The 24,812-nt window shown below is 34.6% G+C and overlaps 5 protein-coding genes and 1 long non-coding RNA gene across 7 annotated transcripts in view; 2 read left to right on the top strand and 4 right to left on the bottom strand.

Moving 5' to 3' along the window:
• Positions 1 to 9,254, bottom strand: part of Knockout (Stork-head domain-containing protein knockout) — a 73,271-nt gene extending 64,017 nt beyond the window's left edge. For both annotated transcript variants that reach the window (XM_072910051.1, XM_072910053.1), the window contains exon 1: positions 8,605 to 9,254. The gene's annotated coding sequence lies outside the window, so the exon portion shown is untranslated. The remainder of the gene's footprint in view (positions 1 to 8,604) is intronic.
• LOC140675482 (uncharacterized) overlaps positions 1 to 17,104 on the top strand; it is an 81,891-nt gene extending 64,787 nt beyond the window's left edge. The window contains exon 4 of the long non-coding RNA XR_012048398.1: positions 17,031 to 17,104. This is a non-coding gene — a long non-coding RNA (uncharacterized lncRNA). The remainder of the gene's footprint in view (positions 1 to 17,030) is intronic.
• Positions 13,421 to 16,842, bottom strand: LOC140675479 (uncharacterized). Its single transcript, XM_072910057.1, has 4 exons — positions 16,304 to 16,842; positions 14,596 to 15,660; positions 13,994 to 14,408; positions 13,421 to 13,573 (listed from the first exon to the last, which is right to left on the bottom strand). Exons 1-4 carry the CDS (start codon positions 16,310 to 16,312, stop codon positions 13,467 to 13,469), a joined length of 1,596 nt encoding a protein of 531 aa, XP_072766158.1. The 5' UTR covers positions 16,313 to 16,842; the 3' UTR covers positions 13,421 to 13,466.
• A 1,514-nt stretch (positions 17,105 to 18,618) lies between the features above and the next one.
• LOC140675480 (RNA pseudouridylate synthase domain-containing protein 1) lies at positions 18,619 to 20,030 on the top strand. The gene is made up of 4 exons (XM_072910058.1): positions 18,619 to 18,840; positions 18,914 to 19,157; positions 19,243 to 19,519; positions 19,598 to 20,030. The coding sequence occupies exons 1-4, from the start codon at positions 18,619 to 18,621 to the stop codon at positions 19,740 to 19,742; spliced, it is 888 nt and encodes a 295-aa protein (XP_072766159.1). The 3' UTR covers positions 19,743 to 20,030.
• Positions 19,755 to 21,734, bottom strand: LOC140675481 (DNA repair protein XRCC3). The gene is made up of 5 exons (XM_072910060.1): positions 21,182 to 21,734; positions 20,888 to 21,082; positions 20,447 to 20,577; positions 20,053 to 20,259; positions 19,755 to 19,994 (listed from the first exon to the last, which is right to left on the bottom strand). The coding sequence occupies exons 1-5, from the start codon at positions 21,195 to 21,197 to the stop codon at positions 19,782 to 19,784; spliced, it is 762 nt and encodes a 253-aa protein (XP_072766161.1). The 5' UTR covers positions 21,198 to 21,734; the 3' UTR covers positions 19,755 to 19,781.
• A 168-nt stretch (positions 21,735 to 21,902) lies between these two features.
• Positions 21,903 to 24,649, bottom strand: Riok1 (RIO kinase 1). Its single transcript, XM_072910056.1, has 5 exons — positions 24,387 to 24,649; positions 22,882 to 23,900; positions 22,600 to 22,799; positions 22,212 to 22,490; positions 21,903 to 22,145 (listed from the first exon to the last, which is right to left on the bottom strand). Exons 1-5 carry the CDS (start codon positions 24,449 to 24,451, stop codon positions 22,041 to 22,043), a joined length of 1,668 nt encoding a protein of 555 aa, XP_072766157.1. The 5' UTR covers positions 24,452 to 24,649; the 3' UTR covers positions 21,903 to 22,040.
• Between the last annotated feature and the right edge of the window lie 163 nt (positions 24,650 to 24,812).

The following is a 24,812-nucleotide window of genomic DNA, read 5'->3' as shown; positions in this document are numbered from 1 at the left end:
TTCGATTTTAATTTTATATCTAGACGAATAATGTAGGTGCGAAGAAAAATTAAAAATTAAACGGAATATAACGAAGAGTTAAACTAACTGAAGAATTAAATTATACATTGTGTATATTGCTTTGATAAATATGAAAAAAAGATATCAGTAAAGTCAGATGTTTCGAAAATTCTATATAATTAGAGAAAATAATCATACACCCTGTAGTTACGATCATTCTTATCCCAGAACGCGCGCACACATCCTAGGGCTAATATTACCCTTCAACCGGTAACGTCCATTTCTTAGACTCGCGTACGTTCTGCATTCTGGCTACTCTGGGCAGCCTTTATAATTACGTTGGTAAACTACGTAATTTTACTGGTGAATTCTTTAGTTCACCGTCTGTAATCAGATAACAATTTACATGAAAAGTGTAATGACATGTATACGTGTAAGCGTAAATAATACAGTGTTACACGCCCGTTCCGCGGATGTTAAAACTCAGTAAAGAGATTCGCGCAGACTCGCTAATAGTAATGTGTAAAATAGTGATGATCGTTGAAACATTTCGCTACTGATTTCTAATATTAACTGCAATTTTTCGCGCAAATATTTTACGCATATGAATTTTGTATATGATAACGATAAGAAAATTTTCATTTTCCATTCCTACAAATATTTGTTTCAAATTGAGAAAATATATTCCAAATAATATTCCAATATAGAAATATTCTTGCACATTTTGTATAATTTATAATAAGCCTTTGTGGAACAGTAAATCTTTGAGATCATGGATTTGATCCAGTCCTGACTTGAAATATTTATCATTCACACTCACAATCAGACCAGTCGCGCTCATTAACGTTGCACATAATAGGAATTCCTTCTCGCTATAACGTTCGAAAGTCTTCGGCTCGCGAACGTCGTGTCCCCTATACACATTGTAAGCCAAAGACGGCGAGATAACTCGCACTTTCCATAGTTTCCATGCGCACGAAACGACGCGATGCGAAAAGCGCGAGCGAGCATTTTGCGTCCGGGCGAGATTGCAAGTAAGCACGTGTTTCCAGCTTGACATACGATCGATAGAGTAATGACGCACTCGAGAAAGTCAGTAAATTGCAAGTTGCCGTGTAAATTTAGCAAGTTCGTTATCGCGGCGAGAATTAACCATAGACCAACACCCCCGCGGCGATTCTGCAAATTCGAATCTTTTCATGCGCTCTAATCTTTCCTCGTAAGTTGACATTTACAGCGATAGTGCAATGCAATGTAAAATTTCTCTTCGATAATGCGCGCAATTGCGGAGCAAATAGCTATAGACAACTGGCATGTCTAATTGTCAATGTAATTATCATTAACTGCATTTCCAATATTAGGAAAGTCGTTTTCATTGTTTGTTGTTTCAAGTGTAAAGACACATGAGATGGTTAGAGGCGATAACATAACTTTGCTAAAGATTTTTCAAACGTAAACAAAAGCAGAATCGCGTGCTTCGCGCGTCTCTGATCTCGAAGGCGCGTCGACTGCGCATCTAAGCGCATGAAAGCCACCATCTCGCATCCAGGTGAGAGAAAGAGTAATGATAAAGAGTGGGCGGTGTGGATTATGCCATTACCAGCTCGTAAAATAGTTTGTAGGTGTCTCGGCGACGGGAATTGCGCGCGTCGTAAGCGAAGAGACGCGCACGCAGAAGCCTCGTTCCACTTTTACGTCGCAGGCGACTATTCTGCAAGCGCAGAGACATAGAGCAAAAGGAAGACGCTTACGGCCTTACCAATCGTTCGTCCGTGTAACGAGAATCGTATATGTGCGCCGCACATGTGGACCATAATGAAATACGTGATCTATCGCAGAGAAACTTCTTGCGCGAGGGAGTCTCCTTTTAATTGAAACTTTCAAATCCATCCGAATCGCGCGCTCGGTCGCGCGTGCGCGCGCGTTTGTCAATTTCGCAGGCGGTCTTTTCATGCAAAGCTTCCGCCGCGGTGAGTGGGAGACTGATTACTGTCATTACGTGCTTCGTAGATTGAAAATTTATCTCGCGTTTCCTCGCGAGAGCCGAAGCGGACGCGGTAAATAACGGGCGATAAAGGCGAGCGCGCGTGTTTTGCGTTATGGTAAATGTATCGACGCGTGTGTGTTTTACGCACCGTGCCATTTGTGGAATTTAATTTTAAGTGCCGTAAAGCAGTCAGACTTGGAGAGCATTATAATTTCGTCCCACGGTACCTGAGCAACCATCAATATAGTATATGTATATCTGCCAGCCTATGATAGATTAACAGATTCACGAGCGTGTCATAGACGCATTAATTAGAACCATTTTCACCATTTGCCAATCAGACGTTGCACGTTAATAAAATCAACATAAACCGCGAGATCGAATCGTCGCAAATGTCTTCGATTTTCTAGCCGTTGGCGATTTGCCGATATAATTATTTCTAATCGGTTTAGAAAATGCGCGATTACGGTCTGCGAGATGAATGACCGATCCGTTTACCATCCTGTTCTCTGTTTCCTTTTTTTTTGCAAAATAATTCACGCGGATATGGGTGCTCTTTTCTGAATCGTGTTAAAATCATGGGAAAAAAAATCACATAGAGATTACTTAATATATATAAAACTTTATTTCCTTAAATTTAAATTTTTCAAATATTATATATTATTATTTTATTTTTAATTAAAAGAAAAGTCAACCATGTAAATTAATCAAATTTGGCATCTGAATCACTGAATTAAAGACTAAAGTCATTAAATATATGAATATTATTTGACTTAACACATTGAATAAATAATAAATTATTTTTCAAAAAAATTGATAAAGTATGCTTTTTTTCATACGCCGTTTTAAATATCTCGTGCTTATATAATTTTACATTTCTTTTCCATGTATACTTCGGCATATATCAACACATGTCGGAAACGATCTCTAATTAACGGCATTGGCGTAAGCCCGAGGTCAAACGTGTGTCATTACATTAGCAGACCCTAAGATCCGACGCGATGAGCCTCCACGTGCTTTTACTTCCGGTCGCGTCGCGGACTTTTTCTCCCGTGATCTCTCTCTCTCTCTCTCTCTCTCTCTCTCTTTCTCCCTCATTCGAACGGGAGTTGCGCGAGTCAATTAATAAAGTCGACGATCTGACGGGCGCGCATTGACTTATAGTACGACGTCCTTACTTTTCCAGCCTACGGGCTGGCGTCGACGCAATTATTTCTAATCACTTTAGAAAATCCCCCGCGCGTGGTCGATCGACAACCGAGTGTGTGTCATCTTTCTAGGCTGTCCGATCTCCGCTTTCTGACGCGCGTCAGAGTTTCCTCGCCACTCATCCGTAAGTTGCTTGACCATAAACGGCTGATGTGTCTCTCGCCGACGAGAGCGACGATTGCTGGCGGTACGAATCGAATTTACGAGATTTTGTATGGAAGATTGGATAATTCGGATTAAAGATGAGTAAAGGGACAGCTATAATTCTTACACGTTCGTTTAAAATAACATTTTTACTCGAGTAATATAGCGTAATATATCGATGTATTTGCTGAGTACTTGTACACTTGGTATACTTACTTCATTGTTATATATCTTCCTTCTCTATGATAGAACAAAAAATGTAATTTCAACTTATTAAATTTATCGGCAAAAACGTTGATTTACTACGCTTGAATAAAGTTTCAATTATAAAAGTGAAACACGACGTACGATGCTCGAGCTACTCTCTCGATTATGTTGATTGGACGAACTGCTAGATAACCGGTGACAAGCGAGCGTGATGATTGTTCCTCTTCCTACGGTCTTGTTTTTCTCGCGGAATCTAACGTAGGAGAAATTACCCATACGCGTGCGCACTTCGAAAAGCCGACCGACATGATCGTTCTCTCATTAGCCTCGTTACCGCTGAGAATAGGTCGAGGAACTCTCTTTTCCTCGGCCCACGTCACTCTAAGGTCAGCGAACGAGTGTTGCGTGACGGTGGATGAAGATTTTTGGAGAATGTTATATAAAAATTAATAACATACTTACGAAATTGAAAAAATTCTCTCCTACATGGCTGAATTAATTAAAAAGATATTTATATTTCCATTTTAATTAACATTAATTAATATTATGTTGTCCAGCGTGTATCTGTTTTGAAACGTATATTGTGGATTTCACCAATTAAATTTTTGTAAAATTTCGAAATGTATATATTGCGCACTTCCACAGGGCGGGGTGGAAGGGTGGAACCCGCTAAATACACGCATACACATGAGTAATTTTCTCCTTTACCGTTCTCCACACGTATAATGCTCTTGGAAAGGATCTATCGATCAATTACCAGCTCAATACACTCGTCGGCTGCGCCCGTAAAATGGGCTTTTACCGTCCAACTTTCCTTCGGGATATATGAAAGATCTTCACATCTGAGTAAGAGTACTGTTAAAGGTCGACTATAAATAAACCGAGAATACGGCGAACGTAACTGCGTGTATATGGACGTGCGACAAGAACCGATCATTCGTGAAGGTCGCATGCTGGAATCGCACGTCTCGTCAAATTTATAATCAGGTATAATCAGGTTTCGTCATCAAAAAAAGTATCTTGTATCTTGACGTTTTTATACATATATGTATAAGTCTCATGAAAAGTGTTGATGCTTTTGTCAAACATAATAAATTTACAAGCGAAATAAAATTAATCGATTTAAAAAGTGTTGCTAAAATTCAACACAATATATTATATTAACTGCGTAAATTTCCGTAAAATATCACTTGCGCAGTAAATAACACGATAACTTTGTTTCATCAATCATATCTGTAATTTAGATTACAATATGATACATAGAGATTCGATTAACTCGTAAAAATTTTCCAATATCATAAAATATAATTGTTTTATAATTACTTAAAAATATGCGTTCTAATTTCATATAAATAATTATATAATTTTTTCTGCAAAATATTTTCTGTATTACGGCATTTAAATTATTGTGTAGAGTTTTTTCCCAAATTTCATTGTAATTTAAATGATTTAAAATACAGATTTAACTCTGAATTTACGCACTTTCAATCCAATTGAGCCTCGCGGGCGAAACGTATTATGCGAGAGAAGTTCAGTTTGTGATCACAGTCTAGCTATAGCTCGAAGATGTAAACAGGACTTAAATGGTGATTTGAGCTAGGTATAAAAGACTTCGAATAACGAATCGACGTACTCGGTGTGAAATGTAATTTTCTTTGCGCCGGTCACGCTCACGTTTGGCTACCGCAATGCTTAATCTTTACAGCGGATTCGATTGGCAATCGACTTCTACGGACAATCCTATATCATTTTCGAATGGCTTATAAAGATCCCGTTTTCTATACTTGTTTATCATATCTTTCATAGCGATGTATCCGATAATTATAAACTACAGTAATTAATCGCGCAACATGTATAATTTTTTATTTTATTTTATTTTTCAAATAAATGTATTTTATTTGTAGATTTTTATAACGAGAGAGAGAGAGAAAGGAATATGTGTGTGTGTTTGTGTGTGTGTGTGTGTGTGTGTATGCGTATGTGTATTTTTTTCCTTTGACTATAATTATAATAACAAAAAAGAAATTTATTTCTCATTTTTTTAAATAATTTGAATACAAAACATTATACATTATTAAGAAACATAAAATATTAATTTTTCTTTATTATATACATCACAATTTTTTTTTACTACACGCAAAGTAATTTACTGAAAAATTAAAGTTTCTGTCATATTAATTATGATTATTTATTTGAATCACCCTCTATAAAAAAACTAATACACACACACACACACGCACACACACACATATATTGCACTTGGTGTTACCAATCTTTCATAAAAGACATCGAACGGTACATGGATTTATATTCGATTCGCCTGAATTCAAGCGTTACGCAATTTTCACGTACGGTTTCTCACCCATACGCGCTAGTCCCGTTCCCGAAGACAAATCACTGATTATTATTAAACGATAATAGAAACAAGTTTGGCCAGCCATTTTGTACAGCTGTTATCCACGAAACGGGAATCGATTGCGCATTTTACGTCACTGTTCTCGTATGGAATTTATTTGTATCGCGCCAATATATGGTCATTAAATATTATCGCATTAAATATCTCTGTATATTCGCAGGTGTGGCATTCATGCATTTTTCACCTGCTTGCGTGCCACTTTTGTGACACTTTCATGTGAATAAAATCACAAGAGTCTGTGAACAGAGTGAGTTTTCCACGAAAGCTGAACAGATCAAAACAATTAAATAGTATAATGAAAGGAAGAAATTAAATATAATTTCTATTTTCTATTTTTATTTTATTTTATATTATTCTTATTTATTATTTATTATTTATCGTTTTCCTAAAGTTTTTTTTAGGGGGAATGTGCATTTACGTAAAGAGGACGATCTTTTTCTGAAACGTCATTTTCTATCTTTAACATTTTTTTTTTTTTTTTTTTTTTTTTTTTTTTTTTTACGATATGCCATATTACGAGCTACTTTGTGTGAAATATATCACACCAGCTGCAACCTGGCGCTTGTTTTCATACTCCGTGCGATCGACATTTAACGATGCTAAACGCCGCTGCATTGTGTACGACGAAAAGGTCGCTTTCCCGAGGTACCCTTTAGACGGCGAATGCGACCGAAGATCCAAGACCCCGTCAAGATAATTAAGTAGATTGCCATGGAAATTAGATTAAGCGAGTTTCTCGCGAGCGGGGACATACAATCCAGTTTAATTGCCCGGCATTGTGTCGCGGGAGTTAATGACTGCGCTCGCGGTTGCCTTCCTCTCAGGACACGCCGTCGCTCTATGTCGTTCAAGACAAGTTGCGACGCAACTTTAATTACGATGCGCGTGAAACACGGAGAACGGACGCGAATCATGGATCGCGAAAACGAAACGTTACGATGCACCGGCAGCTGAGAAACTGTTCTTCTTACATTGCCGCGACGAAATTGGAATTACGCAAATCAATTGAAGTATATGTTACATGGCGACAATTATAATTTTAACTTTTTATTCTCAAAAGATGACATCGCAATTCCATCATATGAAATTGAGATTATTTCTAAAGACGAGATTACTTGATTATTTCTAAAAATTATTTCTCTCTAGATAGAAAATGTGCAGCAGATTAACAGTAAAAGCAAAAATCGCACTGAAAGAAATGAAAAAATGAAACTTTGGTGGATTCAAGTTTAATCTCTCTTTTCATATTTCTATAATTTAAAACCTAACAAAATATCACTCTTAATTCCACATTGCGTAACCATTGCGTGATACATATATTTTAAAAGGCAAAAAGTGAGAGAAAGAGAAAAAGAGAAAGGAGAGACTACTTCGCGATTAATGCAACACATTAGCGAGAATTGTTGGACTATACACGGGCTAGTGATCGTCTCTCTGATCTCGAGGTCCCACGTTACATTATTCCTGGTCGTTTGAACCATCCGGGATGGTAATTCCGCGTTATTTCCCGAGGTCGAGGTCGCGGCAGGCCTCTTGTCGATTCGTGTGGAAAAGGAGACCATCGACCTCCGCCGAATAAATCGTCGGGGACGATCTCGTCGTGACGAGATGACACGGTAAATCATCCGAGTTCTCATGGTTTCAAAGGACTATCTCTCGTCGATTAGCTTTAATAAAGACTTCGCTCGACTCGCCGATATTAACGCTATTATTGCTACGTTATCATACAAGCGTGCAGAATCGTCAAGATAAATGTTTTTTTAAACGATAAAAGGAGATTCATTTTTATAAGTAAAAATCTGAGTTGTTTATATGGCCGGAAACAAATCGAAAAACAAGTTTTCTGATTGACTCGCCAATTAATTCTCAGCACGATAATCAATATACGATGTACCGTATCGATCAAACGGTGAACAAATTCCAGAGCTAGAGATAGAGAAATATCTAAACAGATTATTAGTTATAATCGTCCAATATCCATCTTTCCCTTGTTTTACTTTATTTATAATAATATATTCAGTTTTTTTCTTTCCAACATGTCCCGTTTTTTGGAATATTTTATCTTTTGAAATATATTTTTGTATATTTCACTTTTCAAGAGAATATTTCATATTTCAGAGAAACTGTGTTTTATTATATAATAATATCATTAAAATATATAAAATAATTAAATAAGAAGATAAATCTTTTCCATGTTATATACTAAATAGAAATAAAAAGTAAAATTTTATTAACGTTGTAAAAAATAAACTTTAACAACACAAATATGCTAATTTGGTTTCTCGAAATGTTAATGAAAATTAGAAGCTAAATAATAATTACACATTTAAATACATTATTAATAAAATACATTATAAATTTTTCATTATATTATTAAAATGCATGGAATTTTTAATAATTTATTACGCAACAGAGAGAGAGAAAGAGAGAGAGAGAGAGAGAGAGAGATTCAGTAATTAAAAAGCGAAAATTACATAAAAATACGAAAATGATTGCATTGTAGTCTTCCAAAATTAAAACAATCTTTCAAAATTTTTTGACGTTACATTACGTAAAAGATTCCGAATTGATAGAAGCGATTTCGCTTGTCGCGTCACGCGAGAGAGGTCTGATTGCTCTTGACCCTCCAATCGGGACTTACCTTGCCGGTGATCGTCGTCTTATTCCAGGAAGCTTGCTGCCTTGCCTAATTACCAAGGTTACCAGCAAAGAAGGTCCGATATCAAAAACGTTGAACAGTATTGAAGGAGTTTTCACTTTTAGTCCAAGCCGGTCTCATCTAACAATAAGCCGCACAGTTTTTTCTTTTTTTTTTTTTCACACGCGACAATTCGCCAGCGTACATATATACACCGCTGGATGCACGCGCGATTATCTCTGTCTATCTGGGTGGGACACGTGCACGAGCACGCGCTTAAGCGAATTTCGGCACTCTTTGTAGAGAGAAAGAGTGTCAACGGTCGCGGTTCCCCTTCCGGCTGTACAGCCGGCGATCGATCCGCTTTTGCGGAGACGGTCCCCGCCGAGGAGATTCCGTCGACGAGACGAGGACGGAGGAATTTCAGGACGTACACGCGGATAGATCCAGCGATCAGGAGGAACGGCGATGCGCGTAGCAGACGCGGTAGATTGTGCGTACAACACGGTGGTCGCGCGTCGTCGCGCAAGACGTTGCGGCAGGTGCAGCCGCTGCAGCTGGCACGATCGTCGGCTTCATACTGAAAGGAAGAGGTACACACGGCAGGCACGAGGCACGATGCCGCCGCAGACTGCCGCCGTCGAAGCAGCTACGAGAAACTGGCTCCGCCGCCGCCGCCGCCGCCGCCGCCGCTGACTGTTCCGAAAACTCGCAGCAGCGCCGGTCTCTTCTCTCCGTTTCTCCCCTTGAATCTCTCTCTCTCTCTTCGTCCTCTCGCTCTCGTCCTCTACCACCGCTCTACCCCTTCGCTGCGTGCGTTTGCCATTCGTGGTGGGGTTCTGTTCTTCACATGGAATGGAGTAGGGGTCATCCTTTTTCTCTCTCTCTCTCTATCTCTCTTTCTCTCGCTCTTTCTTCTCTCTCTTATTTTCTTTCTTTCTGTCTGCCCGAATGCAGGGATCTCTCTCCTTCTTCGTATGGAATCGCGAACGGGTCCTGAAGATATTTTTGGATTTTTTCTTTCGATACGACGTTGTCCTGCGTCTTGCGAGGAGTCACCCGGTTTAAGACCCGTTCGGAGGGATCCTCTCGATAAATCCTCGCCAGAGAAATTCGCTGCGAATAACGTCGAAGCGAATTCGTTCTTCGAATTTGTAGGAATATTATAGGAATCGAATTGTGCATAGATCATTTCAGCGTTTGTGTGTCCTTTCTTTTGCGTCTCCATTATATGTATCTAAATTTAGTAACACAATTGTCAACTGTTGCCAAGGAGGAAGTCGCATATTTTCAATAGTATTCCTGCGATTCATCTCAGCATGTACGAGATATTGCATGGAATCTTGTGATAGAATTTCTCTCTGAGCTAAAGAAAGTCCGTATTTTATAATTAGCGGATATTGAAAAAGAACATTTACACAATATATATATATATTTCAATTGATAAATTTTCAGATTTTTATTTCAGACAAAATGCAGAGATATAAAGCTTGTAAGAAAAAAAAATTGCTCGAATCAACGAGAGATTTTATCTCGCGAATTTTAGAAAGCGACGACGATGAAGAGTTTTATCTCCATATTCCTGAATTTTCATTGAGCCACTTGCAGATGCATATATGCATAGAAGCCACAAGTGAGAATCACGATAGAATTTCTGCATATCCGTTTTGTCTTTTCTGGTCCTAGTCGGACGGACATCGTGTTCTCGAGTCCGACGCGACGCGTTCCGGTAGGTCGGTGACGCCAAGAACCGGACCGGCTGCAAAAACGATTACGTTTCGAGAAGAGTGAGAGGGGAGGGGGTTAAAGGAAGGGGGAAGGCAGAGAGAAAGAATGGCCGGAGATTACCGGCAGGTCCTGGACCGTAAAGACGCCCGGACGCATCGCCGAATATGGCCGAAAACATCCATACATAAGTGCGCCCGGTAACAAATCGTATCATCGCGAAACGTTATAAAATCGAGATTTGAAAATTATTAGACAACCAGATTATTTTTCCAATTTATTTTTCTAAATAAGATTAATTTTCTCACCTTCTGCGACGCTCAATGTGTAAAACGTAATACGTACAAAAGATACAACTTTCGAATGCTAAAAATGTTCACATTTTTATCTTATTTGCAAAATCTTGATTTTGATTTCATTGATCTTTATTTCAATCCTTACTTCAATCAGTTAAATTTTTATAAAAATAATTGAAATAAATGTTAATAAATATTTTCGAGTGCTAAAAATGTCTACATTTTTATCTTATTTGCAAAATCTTCATTTTGATTTCATCGATCTTTATTTCAATCCTTACTTCAATCAGTTAAATTTTTACAAAATTTATTGAAATAAATGTTAATAAATATTTCTTTCAATACTCGCATCAAGATTTTAATTGCGTTAGATATTATAATAACGTTGTAAAAAAGAACTTTCTTATTCACATAGAGGAATCAGGGGACAGAATATCAATATATATATGTATTGATGTATTTTACAGACGAAGGATTTGTGGCTTTACTAATAGAAAGAACGATAAAACTAAACGTAAAATTATTTTGTATTGGTCTGATAATTTTCACGGTACTGTAAAATAATTAGACCGATCCTCGGCAAGGGCAGCTTTTAGCATCCTCGCAGACATTAGACCACTTCGCACTTGCGAAGCAACGGTAATTAACGATGCTTGAGCTCATGTACTTTCATGAAGTCCGGAACTTTCTAATGTGCTCGATAAGTATCTCTGTTTAAGCGTAACGGGGTTACGTTGCTTCAATGTGCAAATTTTTTTTTTCTAAGAACATCTCTAAGGATCTTTTTAATCTTTCTAAATTAAAAATAGCCAAGAAACTTGTGCTAAAAGAGCTCGGGATATCGCTAGAAGTTTTTTTTCACATTAATTATTTGAAATTTGCTATTGATATTTGTTGATTTGACAAGACCTTAAATTGTATATTCAGAGATTAATTTATATTTCTTTCACTTTATATGTATATATATATATATATATATATATATATATATATATATATATACATATATATGAAACAAATCCAATGAGACAAAAAATTAAGATTATTATCTTTTTTTGTCTCTACATATTTATTTCTCGTTTTTTAGTTACATTGTACAATGTTAATCAGTGTAGTCTTTTTTTTTAAATATGCTATTTGTGCTTTGAAGATTTAACGAGAAACGTATAATTTCTCCGCTAACGCTTTTCTGCTGGAATTTCTCTTCGGTCCGGCGGAGATTGCGAAAGATAAAGTATTCTCCAGGGGCGTGTGTACGAGCGAGTGTGTCGTTGAATGAACACCCTCTTCGCGTCTTGCAGCCCTTCGTCGCAATCGTGCAACGCTCGACCGAACGACTTTCCTTTAAATCGGTGGGACGTTTTACGTGCCGTAGATTGACATTTACAGTGAAATCCCGAACAACGGGCGCAGCTGGTTTACCATTCGCTCAATGATGCCTTAAGGATCTACGGTACCGTAGCTGGAACCTGTTTCTCTTGTTCCTGGTTGCACTGGCTATATTTATACGCATTTGCGCGCGTGCGTCTACGCATACACGTAACGCATATCTCGTCGCCGTACAAATTGAATCGCAACTAATTATGAAATATTACCGATGTCTCGCTCCGTTTCAATGCTTGAGAATTTCGCGTTGCGACACGTAATTCACCACCATAATGCGCACAATGGTACTGTGTGACAAAAATATATTTTATCTCTTATGTTACATAAATCTGAATTTATAAAGTTTCAGAAAAAAAATATATTTGTATAGAATATTTTAGAAAAATAAAAAAGGCGCTGGAATAAATATTTCAAAGCTCGAGATAAATGAATTTTAAGGAAGGATAATACATTTTTATATAGATTTCACATCAAATATGATAATCTTAATCTCTTTTATCCTTTGCAATACACAATATAATCATAGATTGAACATTTACATATATATTGTGCACGTGCCTAGATGGAGCATTTTTATCTTTGCGGATCGACCGGATTTCATTTCGCACCGTTGCGCTCGGGTTAGTTCGGCAACAATGAAATCAGAAGTGATTTCTACCTTACCTTTTACGATCTCGACGGTGCGATGTCTCGTCGAGCTATGGGTATATCGCGGGGGCCGTTTGGAAAACTGCAACCGGTGCAACGCGCGCGCATTTTAACACTCGGAGATTCACACGTGGCGGCGGACTGGGCCCTCGACTTCCTGTCGACGACCGAGCAAATGAGTCACACGATATAACGCAAACCGGATACGGAGCTGCGTAATTATACATCGGACCGCGTTTTTATGTCTTTAACGCGTTAAGCGACTCTTAAGTTCCGGGCCCTCAAAACCGCGGAAGTGTGAAATTAATCCGACGTAAGAGAGCAAAATTATTCTATACGGTGCAATTGCATATCTATTAATATAATACATTTATATCTACATAACAGTTTAAGATTCATTTTATCAAGCTTTAATTTTTCGCAATTTTTCGTATTCTTGAAAAAAACATTTTTATACATTATTGATTAATACATGCGTTTATTTTTTTGCTCAACTAAAGGCTACTACAGAGATTTAAATCATGCTATGAACACATAATGCGATATAAATATTATCTAATAATAAATATTAATTAATGAATTTTAATTGAAGAATTTAATGGTTATTTAAATGCATTGTTCTGATAAAATTATTTTTGTGAAAGGATGATAGAAAATCTCATAAGTCATAAGAGAACTTTCTATTATCCATCGTTAAATACAGCTAATATACAGATAAAATTTTATATAATTTCTTCACATTCATTTCTTTATCTTCTTTCAAAATTAAGATAATGCCATTTAATTCTATTATAATAAATTATATGTTCTTTAATATTGATATCCACCATTACCATTTTGTCTGTTATTTCCTATATTCGCGTTGTCACCGATATTACCACTCAAGTTACCATTATTATCTCGGTTGAAGGATTGTCCTGCAAAATGTAAAACAAAAACGAATAGAATAGATATATTAATTAAATGTGTATATATATATATATATATATATATATATATATATGTGTGTGTGTGTGTGTGTGTGTGTGTAGCGTAATTTTTTTCATAATTATTTTTGCGAAAATTATATATACTCTCTTCTTTAAATTATATTTCATTTAAAGAAAAAGGAAAAATTAAATATTATAGTACACTTAATTCCTTACATATAGAATTAATTACTGAAAATCATTTTTTAATATGACTTATACGTAATGAATAAATAAAATTTAGATAACTCATTATACTTTTATTATAAAAGTTAAGTGCTCTTTAACACAAATTAAATCTTTTTCGAAATTGCCATTTCTTATTCGTGTCAACCAAATGAAAAACGAAGGATCGTAATCTTATCGCACCTGACTTTCCCGATTGATAACCGTTGCCGCCTCCTCCATTAAATCCATTGGACTTTCCCTCGCCATGGCCACCGTTTGGATAACCATTACTACCTCCTCCATTAAAGAGTCCTCCTGAATTATCTACAAAGTCGCCGCTTTTGCTATCCGGTCTACCAGAAGAATAACCATCGTTGTTACCATTCGGCCTACCGGAGCTGTATCCTCCACCCGTATTTGCTTCGCCTTCGTATCTAATTTGCGGTTTAAATCCATCCTGATCAGCCTCATACTCGACAATCTGTTTTCTACCATCTGGAAGTAAAACATTGAACTCGCCTTGAGCGCGATCACCGTTTCTAGTTTCCGTATGGCCGTAATTGCTGCCGGATTGCTCATCTTTTACTTCGTACGAAAATTCATATTTTGCTGGCTCCTGAAAATAAAAGAACAGATCTCAAAATACACACCTAAAATAAATGTGATTTAATAGAATTATATTTAATAGAAATATTGAAGGGATAAATATTTATGAAGAAGATTGTTTCTTGATTCGCCGCCTTGTATTAATAATTGTCGTATCCGCCTTGCTATATTCAATTATTTTAATAAGATATGCTTACGGTGTTTTCTTCTTGTGCATTGTCGCTGTAACCTCCGCTTCCTTTTCCTCCATTTTTAAAACCACTTCCGTTCTCAAAATTCCCTGTGTGTCCATTTGCACTTCCTCCAGATGGATAGCCGTTAGTATCACCATTTCCAAAACTTCCTCCATTTCTAGTTGGACTTTCAGATGGATAACCATTGTTCCCATGTCCATTTCTATTAGGTGGACCATAACTGTTTGATAATCCTCCTTGAGTACCGCTAAATCCATTTATTCCGTTTGTTTTAGGTACATTCGGAGATTCGTAACTGTTCGAAAGTTTTCCACCATTATTTCCGCCGCCATTTAAGCGATTTTTGTCGTTTGCATTTCCATTTGCAGGTACTCCATAATTAGTAGAAGGCCTTCCATTGCCATTGTTTCTACTCCCATGGTTTCCATTTACACCAGGTACACCATAGCTAGTCGATGGTCTTTCTCCATTGCCCCGATTCTTGAAACTGTCTCCGTTATTTCCATTCACACCAGGAACACCATAGTTAGTCGATGGTCTTTCTCCATTGCCTCGATTCTTGAAGCTGTCTCCGTTGTTTCCATTTACACCAGGAACACCGTAGCTAGTCGATGGTTTGCCTCCGTTGCCGCCGTTTCGAAAACCACCTCCATTGTGTCCATTCGCAATAGGAACCCCATAGCTACTTGACAGTTGTATATTACCGCCGTTTTCACTAAAAGCTCCAAAACTTGATTCACTATAAGAGCTAGAAGATTGTCCATTCCCAAATCCGTTTCCTCGAGATTGACCTAGACCATTTACGCGGGCATTTCCCCCGATGGGCGTATCGTAAAGTTTCGACGGGCCATTACCTGCGCTATTATCGCCGGACCCACTGAAACTTGTTGCTCCACCGTTTCTGTTAAAACTACCCCCGTTACCAAAATCCGGTGTTCCATATTGAGTGGATAAATCGGCTTGACCGCTATTCACACCAGAGATTTCTGTTCGTGGAGGTAGATACGAATTGACCGGAGGTTCCGAACGCGTCATCGCCAGCATCGTGATGAACGTTATTATACCGATCTGTGATAAAAAATTTCATGCACTATTAAAATGTAAATATCGACAAATCTTAGGAAAATTTTAAGACGCGTATTATGTAAAAGTTGTAATAAGATATTATATTAGCAATGTCGATTTTGCATCAAAACATTAAAAAAATTAAGTTTCTCAAAATTTTTCTTTAAACATAATTTTCTTCTAAAATGATAATTATAGAAAATTTCTCTTATTTTTAAAATTTTTTATTTTTCGGAATTAGATGATCTTACTATACCGTAAATTAATATAATGAATTTATGAAGTATTATATAAACACTTTTGTATAAATTTTTGTCACGATAAAGCTATAATTACATATTCATCAAACAATATCTATATTAAGTGAAACATAAATTAAACATAAATAAAATAAAATAAATGTAATAATATATTTTTAATTTATACATTTATTTTCAACAAATTAATTTGTCGAAAAATATAGTACTTATTATTGACGCCAAGAACAAATATATATATATATTCTCATTTTCGATTGAATAATTTTTTTGCTCGGCAATTATTTTTAAATTGTAACAAATATCCGAAAAAAATGCAACACAATTTATTATTAATTTCAAATTTTATAAGCATAAAATCAGAATATACGTTTATCACTTCTGCTCACCTTAAGCATGTTGACGACACTCGGTGCTTTTCAGCGGCAGAGAAAACAAATTTTTGTTACTTTATCTCTCCGAGGGAGAGTCCTTCTCCCTGCTCTCGTTACTACCCTTCCAGCACAGGATAGTCTCGAGGGAATGACAAACATGGGGTCCGCTTCGCTCTTTATATATCCCGGGACTCATCCGCGTTTCTAGATCATAGTTTGGTGCAATCGGTAAGATTTACAGCAACAGTTCGATGCAAGTGTGTCACGAGATGCCACGCGGAATCGACGGTGACGATGGAAAAGAGAGCCAGATCGGCGTACAAGTAAGCGTAATCACGAACAGATTCGCGCTCTATATCTCTGCGATCGCGTTGCGCCGGCGAATCGTTAACTCGTAATCATCTTGAACGTCTCTAAATTTTCTCGCGTGGAGCTTTAACAATCCTTGACATATCACTCTAACATCTCTTCTTTATAAAAAAACAATTATAAGACTGTACTTATTGACTGTATGTTCTAAAGTTCTTAATATAAGAAGTGAGAAACCTCATAATGATATCAATGTAAAAGTTTATTGAGTGACAAACAAAAATGTATAATAAGGCTTTTATTATTGATACAAAAAATTACGTAATACAATATTGAAATTTATATGTGGTACATACACAATGCCTGTCGTACTTAATTGATTATGACATACGTAACTATATTCTCTATTACTCAATCTCCAATAATTTTGTAGGGGAATCAGAAGAAAGGCCTTAATGCCGCGATCGACGCGTCAAGATGCCGTTGAAATGTGCACGTGAAATGTCCTCCAATTATAAGAAACCTAAACAGCCGCGGCTTCTCCGTCCGCGTAGAGCTGATGCAATAAACCCGCGTGACGCAAACTTGCATAATGTATCTCTGTCTCATCCAGCCTACCACGCTGCCATCACCTGCATACGAGTGCTCGGATTGCACAAATTTTCCTCGGACAAGATATATCACATAATTGTACGTATATGCATACGTTTATATATAGAGCATAAAATAAGTATATAACGCTTATAAAGTATATTATAATTATGAAGCATTCAATTTTCTCAATGTACTCTCTTATATGATTTTAATATATATTTTATTCTGATAAATATATATATATATATTCGATTTAGATGATATGATATGTAAATTGGATATCTGTAAATAATAATGAAATTTTATATCAAAATATAAGATTTAATATAATTAAATGCAAACAATACATGTGCAATTTTATTTCTAAATTAATTCTTTATTAATTTGAGTAATGTATTTATGATACAAAGAAATGACATTCATTCTTACATATGGATATAAATATCTCTATGTTAACTCTTTAACTATCCCTACTGTAGTAAACGGGATTAAAATAAATCAAATATCGTATAATAAAATAAAAGGATGTATGCATATGTTTGTTGCATACACTATCCTTCTTTCATCCGCTCGATCATTCGATTACATTTTATGTTGAACAGGTACGGTGGACGCAATCTCCTTGTGCGAATACATGTTGAGAGATGTTTTGTATGGAACACGATTCTTCTCTAGATACATATCTCTTGGTACGGGCTTTGTGTCATCTGTGTAAATAAGAACGCGTATGTATACCAGTCGCTTTATACTATAGCAAATTTCTACACTGTCTCTCGATCGTCATCAATTATCCGTGTAATATGCAATGCTAAAATAAAGTTCTCACGCTAAGTTTTATTACGGCTATGTTATAGTCTGATTGTGAGAATATAGAGGAAAAAAGTTTTATGTCGAGAATTATATAGATTATATTTCAGAAAAAAGTTTTTTTTTTATAAAAAAATAAATTAATGAATCATTGGCTATTTTTCTATTAAGTAATAATAAAAGTGCATTTATTGATTTCCAAAATAAAAATAAAAAAAAAAAAAAAAAAACATTTATATAAATATTTAATTCTCGATTGTTTAAAAAAAGAGATGAAGATGCATATATTTTCCCTGATTCTTACGCATTCTTGCGCATCCTTGTATACACATTCTTATTGTATATATCGTGCAATCTCGTGAGGATCATGCATAATTCATAAAATTTTATTCATCCATATGTTTTCGGATATATTAAAAATAATTTCCGTAACGAAAAAGAATTTATAAAAATATATAAGATGTAATTATATAATTATTTACACATTTAAATATTTCTTTAATCTAATGTATATATTCGCATCATATACTACGTTCTTCTTGTGACATTTCTGTCTCTGGGTGAAATGGCCGCAAAGTGGAAGCATCGTCAAGCCAAGATAAATAATATTTTACTTTACAATGGTTAGAATAAACATTGATACAATTTTAAACACGTGCACTCTAATTATCTGTTATTTCGTACATTCGATAATTCATTTAATACAACAATATATCGAGAGGTTAGTCAACGATTGGAACAAGAAATGTAGACCTGTCAAGGTTGTGTATCATAGTGAGAACTTTTTAGTAGTCGATAAGCCGTACGATATGTATATAAATAGTAATAATCCTGACAGAAAGGTGAGGGTGAGGACATATTGCTTGACGCGCATGCATAAAATATTCTCATATTAATCAGTTATTATGTTTTCAGAATACTGTCCAGTTGGAATTGCGAAAAATGCTACCGGACTTGGTTAACCCAAAACTGCGCCACGAATTTTATTTTGTGCATCGACTGGATTATCCCACGAGCGGCATCATGTGCATAGCATTAAATAAAAAGGCAGCCAGAGCAGCATCGTCGGCTTTTGAAAATCAAAAAGTACAAAAGTTCTACTTAGCATTGGTACACGGTCATATACATGAACCTCACATCATAATCGACAAGCCTATTGGTTAGCAATTAGAATAATAGAGTGCAATAATACTGGAACAGAATTAAACTAGAGAAAAGATTGAGTTTTATCTTTTCCTAACTAGGTGATGATATCCGAGAAAAAAGTGGCAATCATAAAATGTGTACAAATGACAGTATCTTTTGTGAAAAGCCACGTAACTCTTATACAATATTAGTAGTATTGGAACATGGATCTTGGAAAAACAAACCTGCTACTAAAATATTGCTAGCACCTGGCACAGGTAGACGGCATCAATTGAGGGTACATTGCCATTATATTGGTCATACAGTTATAGGAGATTATACATACAGCGATGGCAAAGATATACAGCCTCGTAGAACTTATCTTCATTCTCTCAGGTAAAATTTATATAGAAACTCACTGTTTGGGTCGCATAATTACTAATATTATTTACTAATGTTATATTTACTTTTCAGGTTAATATTAAACTGTGATATTGAAAATATAGATGTAAGAACAGTAGATCCATTTAACGCTTCTATATTTTCTGATTATAAAGTGAAAAATGTGATCAAAATCTTGGATGAAAATATATTTTGCGATATAAGTAAACTAGAATAAAATTAAAAAGAATTTTTGTTACATATGATGCGCGCAAATTTATTGAATCACTTTGACTCCAGATTTGCTCACTATAAATTGAAAAGTAATTCTTGGCAAATATGAAGCTAGCATTATGCAAGCATATCGCGCGGAATCTTTTCTGTAGAAATATATGGAAGAAGTTATCATGCTTGACCAAGTAAATCCTAAAGCTGGTTGTTCAATTGCACTTTCAGAAATAACACTGTGATTATCTATAACTGCAGAAACCTAAAAATGCATAGAAATTTAATTCGATATCTATTATAACAATTGTTTTAATATTTACCTGATTAATACAGATCACACATAAGTCATCATTTTTACAAAGTTCGTGTAATTGTCTCCCAACATTCCTTTTACTTTTGCCTTGTAACTGATCTTTCCAATCTTCTACTCTATAAAGTGCTGCTATTGAATCAATCACTAATAATCCTATTTTATGAATATTCATCAGTGCTGGGACTTTACGCTGCAGACATAGTTCTAATTCGTCCTATAACATTTATTGTATATTATTATACATATAATAAGTGTAAAATCAATTGTATTAACGAGTTAATATTTTGAGAATTAGTAATGTATTTTATTAGATCATTTGTATTATTAATTTTAAACTGTTTTTTAATATATGTATAATTAACAATATAAAAATATATAATAAATTTTAATATTATAATTACAATGGTAGCTATATGAGTCACGAATATTACATCTCCATTCACAGAATGAGCTTTAGCTAATTCCGAGTTCTGCAGCAATTGTTGCAATCTTTCTGATGGAAAAACAGTTTCTGTACAAATATATATCGCACCTGTTAACATAGATATATTCCAATCATATATATGTATTTTAACTCACAATAATATTATGCATATTTTTGAAAAAACAAAATAAGAGAAAAAAAAAACCTTAAAAACTTATTTGTGCAAATCCGATAATCAAAATTTGTACTCTTTGATTTAAGAAATTGTATTTAAAATATATATTGGATGTTTTTTTTTTTTTGTCAAGGAGATTTAGGAGATATATCAAGTTCCAAAGCTACATGAAACTTTTATTTGTTATTTGACTTTATATCTCCTGAGCTAACATATTATTGTTTTAGACTTTTTGATTGTTACCAGCTCCGAGACCGCCCGCGGTTACTGACAGTTGGACAGAGAGACATAACTGCAAAGCCAACTGTGTCTTTCCAGTACCAGCAGCACCGTAAATTTGCGTGATACCTCGACAGGGTATACCGCCCTTCAATATCGCGTCCAGTTTTGAACAACCGGTTGTAAGAAACTTCTCTTTAATAGCAGCTGCATTTGTCACTGGCGTATAATCATAAAAATCATTTTATATATAAATATATGTATACAAAATATTCTTATTCGATAATCATAAGAAAATATCCTTTTTTTCAACAATACCTAGCAAACCATCCATTTTGAAGCTTATTTTCAATACTATACTTTTAATATATCGAGTACGTATTTAAGTATATGAACACGAGAATAGAAATGTTTTGACATACATGAATTCATGCTTATTAGAGAATATATATATTTTTCATATATATCTTGACAGGAACTTAAATTTATATATTAAAATATCTTAATCTCTGTACGTATACATATGATGTATACATATACATCACTGTGTTAATTATTTAATAAATAATAACTCAAAACAATCAATAATTTAAACGATTAATTTTTTAAACAGAATACATCACGATTAAATCAACTATTAGATGGTAAATCATACATATGTATTTTTTCTTGCAAATGAAAAGGCGCCTTACCGCCATCTTCTGCCTGTAAAGGAGAATACTTTACAACATAAAAAAAGTCCCTATGAAATGGTTAATAAAAAGATGCCTGACACGTATCGTGTATGGTGTATTTTTATGTGCAACTGGCATATAAAAATGTCAAATTTTGCTTAAACATCTTTAAATAATTGACAGAATTTTTTAATACTTTTTTTTTTAATATGCTAACCTTATTTGGAAAAACAACTTGATTCATAGCAAATTCGGTCATCGTACAAATTAAATTAGCATATTAGCAAATTATTAAAATAGAATACTATTATATTTATATTATAATTATCTTAATGTTTTAATTATTTGTTTTTATTTTGTTGTAAATTTATGTATGATCTTTAATTTGCACTAGTGCACACTAGTGCATCTGACCAAATTCATTGTCAAATTATTATCACAAATTATCAATGTAGATGCACATTGTTTAATCTTGTCATATCCTTTTTTTTACATGAATTTATTTATTTTCCTCCTCTTGATACTTTTATTTTACGTTTCTTTACATGCTTCTTTACTTTAGTTTTCCTTTTTTCTGCTTGCTGTTCTTTGACCGCCTTTTTACGCGCCTAAAATTAAAGATAATTTATTAAACAGTTAAACAATAGTACAGAAAAAAATAATATGTATCTTACTTTTTTACTGTCGGGGCTTTCGTTTCGGGGCCTAGCGGAATTTACGAATTTGCTCTTATTATCTTCACTATCATTTTCACTATCAGAATTATCACTACCTTCAGAAGAGCAAGTATCACTTTCGTCTTCTATATTTTTGTTATCTTTCTTGTGTTTGTCAGCTAGGATCTCAGGTGTTTCTGCAGGCTTAGATAAATCCGCTTTCAAGCCAATTAATGTTTTATAAATCAAATCTTTTCCAGATTTTGCAAGATTTATATCACGTTCCGCATTGACTACCTACAAAAGAATATACAAAATAAAAACTTATATCTTTTCAACAGAAATTTTATTTCTTTATTCAAATGAATATTAGATATTGTATTGCATTTATAATAATAGATGATACCTGAGTTAATCTTTGAGGAATGTAAGCTTGCTTAAAAACTGCCTCTTCTATTTGCTGCTGTGGATCATTTTCTTTATTTGCCTCTTGCATCTGAATGTCCAGATATTTGTCCATATTTTTTTCATTTATAGTTGGATCCGTTATAAAATCAAATAGTGCTTGAAGTGACATAACTCCCACTTTACGCTTTTTGAAAAATGCTGAAAAAATAATATTAATATATTAGAGATAGATTTTTTAATTATAATTAAATAAAAATGTCATAAAATACTTTTTTCATACCTGTAATATTGCTGCAGTCATTCCTTAAAAATTCAATTGCATTACAATGATCACGATCTACTGCCTGTGAAACATCAATGATTACAATCGATTCATTGTGATACAATATATTATACTCGCTTAAATCAGCATGAACAAGCCTACATTTGTTGTACATTTTCCACATAATTTCAATACACTCTCTGTACAACATCCTCGATTTTGAATCTGTAAGCGTAGCGTCCTTTAGTTTAGGTGCTGCCCAGCCGTTTGAACCCAGAAACTCCATTAACAACATGTGACCACCATATAAAAGTGGCTGTGGTGCTCTGACACCAGCTTGTTCCAAGCGTTTTAAATTAGAAAATTCCTTTTCCGCCCAAATTTTTACCATTTTGCGTGGATTATGCAAAGAGTACACGTGATCGAAACGATACTCTCCTCTAATATACTTTTCTCGATTTTTAAATGTTAGAATGGATGTTCTATATATCTTTATAGCAATCTCGTCTCCGTTTTTCGACTTAGCATAATATACATTGGCTTCTTTCCCAGTCGAGATACAACCATTTATTTCCGCTAATACTCCTCTCTCAAACAGTTTGTGCAATTTCTTCTTGATACGTGAATCCAATACATTTTCGGTCGTTGCGTGATCACTCTTATCTTTCGTTCTTATGCGATCTTTATCAACACGTTTGTCATTTTCGATCAATACATTGGCTACATGATCTGGTAAACATGATGGACCCTCATATTTCTCTAAATTAATCTTATTGGCATAACGAGTCAACAATTTATGTTTTGGTTGGTAATTTGTTACCTTGGTAGATGCTTCTTGAGTATTGAGTCTTTGTGAACTCGTTTTTATAACAATATTCTTATCTTCATATAAATTATCATAATCGTTACAATAATATTCATCATTGTCACTGTCTTCAATGTTGATCTCTTCATTGAATGTAACATGCAAATTGGCCACTTTTTTCTCGAGTTGCACATGGACATACATATCAAATGTTTCTTTGACTTGGTTTTGTCTATGAAAAATGAAATATAAATGTATAGTGTATGTATAAAAATACATATATATATATATATATATATATATGTATAATGATATATGTAGTGCAATATTATATATATTATAATGAAATATAAATATATAGTAGGTTTTTTAAAGAATTAACAAATATAATATATATTTGCTTTACTATTGTTTTATTATTAAGAATAAAGAGAGCCATTTCTATTTCTTTACTTATTAATATATATTTGTCATTGTGTAAATAATTTATAAATAACTTCAACTTCTTTAGTAATTTTTTAGGTTACTTTTTAAATTTAAATGATTACTTTATTCATGATACACTTGCTGAAAATGAAATATATTTATCTAAAATATAATACTTAGGATCCACTTCAATCAATTCCGGTTAATTAATTTTCTTTTTCTTTCTTATGGATATTTCCATGAGAAGAAAAAGAAAAAGAATTAACTGGAGTTTAGTCAAAGTGGTCCTTACATGCATGGTACTTTGTCCTCTTCTTCGGCGTCGCTAAATTGACCCTCTTCGAATTTTTCTGACATGATTAAATATTCTCTTTGGACGATAACTTATTTCCTATGTTCATTAATTTCGATGTCTCGTTCTGACACGTGCTTACGCAAAATTCGTATTGCGCCAAGTTATATATATATACATATATACACGTATATATGTATCAGGGATGACAGAATGCAAAAGCAAGAACATGCAATCGTAGTGGAAGGAATGACGTATGACATACGTATACATGTGCTCGCTCTTCATTCTGACATCCCTGACATATGTTCTGAGAAGAATATCAAAAGATGCGTTCCATTTGACATCACAAAAGATTCGAACTATTTTAAAATCTTTCTTCTTTTCGTCCTGATTGGTCAATCAAAAACGATTCGATATATTCTT

This window comes from Anoplolepis gracilipes, chromosome 17, assembly GCF_047496725.1.
Source record: "Anoplolepis gracilipes chromosome 17, ASM4749672v1, whole genome shotgun sequence".
In the NCBI taxonomy this organism is placed as follows: domain Eukaryota; kingdom Metazoa; phylum Arthropoda; class Insecta; order Hymenoptera; family Formicidae; genus Anoplolepis; species Anoplolepis gracilipes.
This window is presented reverse-complemented; position numbering and strand designations above follow the sequence as displayed.